The sequence below is a fragment of the Jatropha curcas genome, chromosome 9, assembly GCF_041381405.1.
Source record: "Jatropha curcas cultivar XTBG-Jc1 chromosome 9, XTBG_Jcur_1.0, whole genome shotgun sequence".
Taxonomy (NCBI): Eukaryota; Viridiplantae; Streptophyta; class Magnoliopsida; order Malpighiales; family Euphorbiaceae; genus Jatropha; species Jatropha curcas.
Window position 1 is genome coordinate 22843960 of NC_143159.1, and position 7704 is coordinate 22851663.

The 7704-nt window shown below is 29.1% G+C and overlaps 1 protein-coding gene across 1 annotated transcript; it reads right to left on the reverse strand.

Moving 5' to 3' along the window:
- Positions 1-424: 424 nt before the first annotated feature.
- LOC149493827 (cuscuta receptor 1-like) lies at positions 425-3691 on the reverse strand. The gene is made up of 4 exons (XM_089725653.1): positions 3454-3691; positions 3070-3144; positions 2765-2911; positions 425-2688 (listed from the first exon to the last, which is right to left on the reverse strand). The coding sequence occupies exons 1-4, from the start codon at positions 3491-3493 to the stop codon at positions 494-496; spliced, it is 2457 nt and encodes an 818-aa protein (XP_089581779.1). The 5' UTR covers positions 3494-3691; the 3' UTR covers positions 425-493.
- Positions 3692-7704: the final 4013 nt, after the last annotated feature.

The window sequence follows — 7704 nt, forward strand, 5'->3', positions numbered from 1 at the left end:
AATAGATAAGTTAAATAAATAAAAAATTAAAAAATTCATTTCATCGAAGGAAAAATGTAGTTTTGTCATAAAAAGTTAGATTGCTTAATTTTATGTAATTTATCTGCAAATTCCACCTATGTATATGAAATTTAGTGTAGTTATATCCAATTCCATAAAATTGAATTCCTATGATTAAAATCTACGATTTTCTTCATTCCAAACATAAAAATATAAATTTTTAATTGAATTGCGCAAAATTTTATGGAATTTGTTTGTTACAAACGAGGGGTAAAAGTTGCCAGTATTTGCATAATTGTGGGTCAGCTTGAATAACACGCGGTTATGCATGCATGGAAAATGTAGTGTGAAAGATCAAAAGTTGTCATAGTTGACACAATAATATCTGTCAAAGCTAGACCTTAAAGAATTAATGGGAAGAAAATGATACATAATCAGATTTCTGTTCATATATAATTTCAATAAGACATGTAATAGGACAAGAGAAATAGAGCTACCAATGTAATTTAACTGATAACTTACGAAAAGTAACATAAATAAAATAATAACATGCATCTATACAGTTTTCAATGAAATTGAACCACCTTTGTCTCCAATAAGGATTGATGTAGAGAATAGCAAAGAAACCCAACAAGAAAATTGCATATGTGGATGCAAAACTTGCAGAGAAGGCTACAGGATCAATTTCATACCATTTCCCTGCTCTCAAATCAGAGGATAATGTTGGCAGCTTATTGACAACATTACAGCTTTTCTCTAATGGAGGTCCACAAAGGAAAGGATTTCCTTCGTAGCTGCTACTTTCGAATGTCCCAAATTGTGCTTTCATTTCTGGAGTTCTACCTGACAAGTTGTTGTGAGCCACGGAGAAAACTTGCAGAAAATTTAGACTGATCAACGATGAAGGGATTTCTCCACTCAAATTGTTGTACGAAAGGTCCAAACTCTCTATTTGTCCTAGGTTTGAAATGGTATTAGGGATAGAACCTGTCAACTGATTATGAGACAAGTTTAAAGCATGTATCCAACTTAGTTTCCCTAGTTCAGATGGTATTTGGCCAGTAAGATGGTTACAGGACAAATCCAATCCAGACATCAAATCAAGGATGATACCTTTGTAAATGTTGGTTCTGTTTTTTGTAACAAACTCAACTGCAATTTGTTCAGTGAATAAAAAGTCATCCTCATGCATGATATCTCGTTGCAAAAGATTCTCAAAAACATATCGGGTAAACCTGGGTAACGAAGAATTCCATGAAACTTCTAGGGAAGAGTCATGTGCTTGTATCTTACCAAAAGTGAGATTACTAAAGCAATGAGGTATTGATCCAGAAAATAAATTCTGGGAGAGATCTAGTATGCCCATCTTATTAAACTGACACAGTTGGTTGGGGATCAAGCCACTCAAAGAATTCTCTCCCAAAAGAAGGACCCTCAGATTAGAATTCCCAGAAACTGAAGTTGGAATTTCACCAGACAATAAATTATTTTTAAGGTTTAGAGTAAGTAAAGATGTTGAATTAAACAATGTCCTTGGAATTGAACCAGTGATTTTGTTCCCTTGCAAATTTAGATGAGTTACATATGAAAACTCACAAGATGGTAAAGGGCCTGAAATAGAGTTATAAGAGAGGTCAAAGAATCCAAGTGAAGCAGAAAAAACTTCACAAGATATTTTACCTTCGAAGTCATTATCTCGCATGATGACCGACGAAAGTGATGTCATGTTGCCCAAGAAGCTGGGAATTTCTCCTGTCAGGTAGTTGCCACTGATGTCAATGTGATAAAGTTCGTAAGCCTGTGAAATCCCGTTTGGTATAGTACCTGAGAACTGATTATCACTTAGATGTAAGGACATCAATCCACTCATGTTGAAATTTGGCATTTGTCCACGAAGTCTATTATTTGATAGACTTAGAAACAACAAACCGGAGCAATTTTCTGCAAACTTGTCTTGAAGTTCTCCCGAAAATTTGTTGCTGGATAGGTCCACATACCCAAAAAGGATCCCTTTGCAAACTGAGGACGAAATGCTACCTTCAAAAGCATTATTAGACAGATTAAGGTACAAAGCATTTGGAAGTATCTTCCCAATATTTTCTTGAAGCTGCCCATTGAAATGATTATCTGAGACATCCATCCGAATAATATTGAAGCTAGAATTGGGTAACAAATAAAACTGACCATAGAAAGAGTTATTTCTAAGACTCAGAAAGTCCAAATCAATGTTGTTTTCAAGCAACCAGTCAGGGAAGATTCCTGTTAAATTGTTGTGGGAGAGGTCAAGTACTCTCAAGTCGTACAGGTGACTAAGAAACTCTGGAAGCCTATTCAAATTACAGTTTGACAACACAAGAATAGTCAACTGAAATTTCGGAAACCAACTTGAGCTTTCAGTTTCAATATCTAGCTTATTGTTATAAGATCCGAGAATTACTATTTTGAGGTTGGTATGATTGGCAATTGATTTAAAAGAGAATGAGCCCTCAAAATTATTATGACTGAGATCAATATACTCGAGGGATTTCAAGGAAGGAATTGGAGAAGAAGAAATGTTTCCTTCAAGTTGGTTGAATGAGAGGTCTAATAGTCTGAGAGATTTTAAACTCCTAAGACATGGTGGAAGAATTCCATTAAGACTATTTTGACTGAGATCCAACTCTTGAAGGTTCTTCAATTTACATAAACCTGCAAAATTGATTAACGGGTCAGAAATAATAGGCATGATCCCTATTGATAAGACATGAAAGACTCATACATATACCTTGTTCGGGTAAAGATCCATTAAGTTTGTTGTTAGCCAAAGACAAAGCTTTGAGAGATGCCATGCTCCCAATAGAAGGAGAAATATACCCAAATAGATTGTTTTCACTCAAATCTAGGATTTCTAACTTCTTGAGAGTTGCTAATTCTGCCATGAAGGAAGATAACGTCAAAAAAATGCTAATTCAAAGATTAATTAAAAAGAGAAAAGCAGATACTTTTATAACGTAATTACATTGTTATCTTCTCACAGATTTTTTTTTTTTTTTTTTTAAAGCATATGAAATAAGGTTTAGGTATTCTTGCCTTCAGCTTGAAGTGTTCCTGCTAGTGAGTTTCCATGCAAATTTAGAATCTTCAAGTTCCTCATCTTAGCAAATTCTGCAACCAAAAAATGAAAAGGAAATTTCAGACAGATAGGACTCAAGAAAAACGTTTTGAGTAAAATAAATTTTAAGTTTAGTTTGAATATGTTTTGAATGATATTGCAAAATTTGAAAAAAATTACACAAAATAATTAAACATAATTTATTTATTTTAATTACTATAACTTTATATTTGATGTACAAATTAATTGAAAGTTTAATTTCTCCTTTTTCTTTTATATTAGTAAAAATTGAAGGACTAAATTTACGTATTGAAAACCATCTAATGAACAATGATAATTAAAGTTTAGATATTTTTTCATACTATTGTTATTTGACAATTGACTCGCTCCCAACCACAGCATTCACTCTCCTTATCGTCAACCCATGAAGGAAGCAATTGTGTTGGATCATGCTCACTGTTAGACAACAGAAGTTGTTTGAATTCAAGTAGAGCTATTCTCTCTTGTTCAATACAAGAATCACATACATTGAATTGTTGTAAAATTAGTGACACAAGCAAAACTTGAAGCCAAGACATTTTAGTGGAAATGACATTAGCTTGTACTGAGAATGATCAATAGCTAACTAGTTCTATTTATAGTCAAAATGACTGAACATTTTCCAAGTAGTTGCGTGCCGTGGGAGTCTAACCAATGCCTTTTACTGTTTTAGAAAGTGATAGTGCCCATACCATAAATGACTTGACAAAGATTGATTGGAAGAATTTCTTTCAAATATCAGTTTTCTTCATTGGAAGTCAATGCAAACGTAGGAACAATTTCTCTTTCAAATATCAGTTTTCTTCATTGGAAGTCAATGCAAACGTGAATATTACGATAGTAAGAATTTCTAATTGAGTGCATTTAATATCAATGAATACTAATATGACTTGTGGGAATACACGTTTGATCATGGAAAGTTACACACCACTCACACACACACTCATTATGAGCCTGAACCACTAGGGATAATATTACCTCAATGCCCTTAAAGCAATGAATATAACATTACATTTTTACCCTTAACATTACATGTTACCCAATTGGGTAATAAAATGCTATGAGAGGGCAATGAACCCGTAACCTCTCGCATACAATTTAAATACTCTATCACCAAGTATAACTTTGAAACATTTGTTTTTTAAAAGGCATTTATATATGTAACTAAATTAATTTGTAAATTATAAATAAATGAAATAAAAATATTGTTAAATAGACATATAAAACCATATCCATAAATAAAAAGTATGGTAAATAAGTGTACTGGAGTAAATATTTTGATAATTATTATTTTGACACTGTTAATTATGTAATTTTTTATATATAAATATTTGAAATAACTATTTTAATACATATAGTTGTCTATTCTATAATTATAATACTTAGTATTATAATAAAACATAAATAATAATTAGTACTAATATAAGGATTAAATATGAAAATAACTAATATTATCATTATATGATTATATCTAAAAATGGAACTCTAGCCACCATCTAATCACTTTTTTTTTCTCTCTAACCACCTAAGAGAGAAAGAGATGAGGGAGAGGAAGAGTGGGGGTGAGCATTCAGTGCGACCAACTCGGTTCGTTGAATAAATATTCGGTTAAAATTTCGATTAAAGAAAATTAAAATTTCAATGATCGGTTAAAAATTCAATTAAAAGTTAATTTAACCGAATTAATCAAATTAACTGATTCTCAAAACTACGTCGTTTTGATTAAGTAGATAATAAAATTAAAAATTAAAAATTTTATTTTTTATTTTGATTAAGGAGTGATTAATAACTAGTTCGGTTAATCATAAACTTTGGTTAAATTCAGTAGGTTAATTAAGTTTTTATTTTCTTTAATTTCGATTTGGTAATGATTAAAATTAATTTGATCAAAATGTTTCGGTAAAAAAATTAATTCAGTTAAGTAAAAAGAAATTCGGTTAATTTATTTCGGTTAAAAATTTTACTCAAATTGACCGAATGCTTACCTCTAAGGGTGCGGATTGTGTTGAATGTATTAATTGAGAAAAAAAATGTATAATTATTCTAATTTTATGTATAGTTAATTCATATTATTACACTTCTAATCATAATTAAATAATTATATTTATAATACTATTAGAATATCAACTCTAATTAACTATACAATAATGAAGTATTAAAATAGTTATAATTATTTTCTTTATGTATAGATAACTCATATGGAATAGCTAAATATATTTTAATACTAGGCATGACATATTTATTAGTTATTGTATAATACAAAGTGAACTAATTATAATATTAGTATAAATCATAACTATATGGAAAAAACGATCATTATGATATTATTAAAATATTGGTTGTGATTATAATATTGTGATTACAGTAGTGGTTGTAATTAGAATGTCTATAATTGTGATAAAATTAGAATGCAAGTGAGTGCAATATATAGGTAGGAATACTAAATGTGATTATCATATTAGTTAGGATTCATGTTTAATTTTAATGTTAGTACTAGTTGGTATGTTTATTTTATCATAATAATAAATATTATAATTATAGAATAGTTAATTATAAGTATTATAATAGTTATATAATTAATTTTTTATAATATATGTCACATACAAGTCCAGAATAGAATTTCATCTATTTAATGTATATTATTGTTCATATATATGTGTGTTTTTCAAAATACAAATGTGGAAACTAGCTTAATGGGAAAGTGTCTTAATCAATTACTCTCTTTGTCCCAAAATATAAGTTCTTTTAAGGTTGTTATACAAGGATTAAGGAATCAATTAATTCTCTTTGATTATATCAAACTCAAGGATAATTTGATCAAATTATCATTTATCTTAAAATCAATAGTTATTTGTGAAAGTATTTATTGTAACTAATCTAAAGAAGGATAATATTGGAAAAATATCATTTATTACTCCTTAAAATACTCAAAACGACTTATATTTTGAGACAAAATTATCATCCAAAAACGATTTATATTTTGGGACTCCATTCTTTTTATATAGGGACGACTAATTTTTCACCAAGATTAAGAAATAAGTTTAACCAATTTTTTTGCGCTTTTTTTTTTCTAATTTATCTCTAATATCTCATTTATTTCTCCGCTAATATTAATGTATGCTTTAAAATTATGTTTCAATCTTCAATGAGGCTTTAAATGCTTTGTTAGAATGAAAAGAATAAAGATGGTTGCAAAAAATAAAGTTTATGCTCTAAGTTGTGGAGGGAAATTCATTTTTTGGTCCTTTATTTATGAAAGTTGTGTGGAATTATGAAAATTTGTACTCATTTAACCTTCCAAATGCCTTTGGTTATTGAAGACATACTTTAAATATAACGCAATTTTTCAAATATTCGAGCGAAGTCAGTAGGAATTCTTTTCATTGTGGTCAACCTAAAAACTTGAGAATCTTTCATAGTAAAAGCTTCACAAAGAACTAAAATAAAGGTAAGATACAGTTTTAACATTGGTGTAGTTTCCCAAATTATCAAATTGGACAAAATTTTCTATATAAGAAGAACATCCAAAATAGAAATTTTTTCTATATAAAAAGAACGGAGAGAGTAATGAATGTCATGGGTTCAATTCCATCCATCAACACTTTACACTAACTAATAAGGTAACGGAGCCTACATATTAATTAATAATTGTGATGTTTATTGATTGTAACAAACTCACATTCAATGCCATAAATAATTCAGAAAATATATGAGTAGTAAATAATGTTTTTGTTACTTTTAATTACATTAGTAACCCACACGATGCGCCGAGCAAGATAAAGGATGAAATCATTTTTTATAACACTATTCAAAAATAATAAAATTGTATAGTAAAATATCATGAAATGCATTATAAAATCATATCTCATTGAGATGTACTGAAAAATTTTTAATGCTAAGATGTGCCTTTTAAAGATTCTGCGAAGTTTTTCACTAAAGTATGCAATAGCAAAACTCATGCATGTTATGACCTGCATCAAAAAATGCACACACAATGTTAATGTATTTTTCAATAATGATAATAAATTTGAATTTAACTAATTATATTGAAATAAAAAATTAAGTACTCCCTCCGTTCCATTTTGTTTGCATAGTTTGACAAAACACATATATTAAGAATTTAGTCAACAAAAGTCATTTTGTCTTTGTTTCCTTCACTCATTGAAGATATTAATGTAAGTCCCTCATTTAATGAAGGATCATAAAAATGTTATTATGGGAAAAATAATTATTTACATGTCTAAATTTAGAAACTTTGCAAATATTTTGGGACATCTATAAAAAGAATAACAAGCAAACAAAATAGGATAGAGGGAGTATTTTTTTTATTTTATGTTTATAATTTATTATAAATGATTGTTTATTTATTTAAAATATTAATTTATTATATTTATTCAGTATAGTGTATCTAAGTGTGTGGATGTTTCACTTTTTTTAAAAAATTATCGTATCTCGTACGTTTCTATATCTCCTGACCCATGTCCGTGCAACCTAGCTCTTAGTATATGAGACTACTCCATACACCAAGCTAATCAACCAAGATTTTTTTTTTTTATAACCAAGAAAAAATGAAG

Excerpts from the sequence above, each read along its gene's own strand:
- LOC149493827 (XM_089725653.1), bottom strand. The coding sequence starts at position 3,493 with ATGCTGTGGTTGGGAGCGAGTCAATTGTCAAATAACAATA. Across the intron at positions 2,912-3,069 it reads AGGAACACTTCAAGCTGAAG|AATTAGCAACTCTCAAGAAG; the intron begins GCAAGAATACCT and ends CCTTCATGGCAG. Across the intron at positions 2,689-2,764 it reads TGGATCTTTACCCGAACAAG|GTTTATGTAAATTGAAGAAC; the intron begins GTATATGTATGA and ends TCAATTTTGCAG.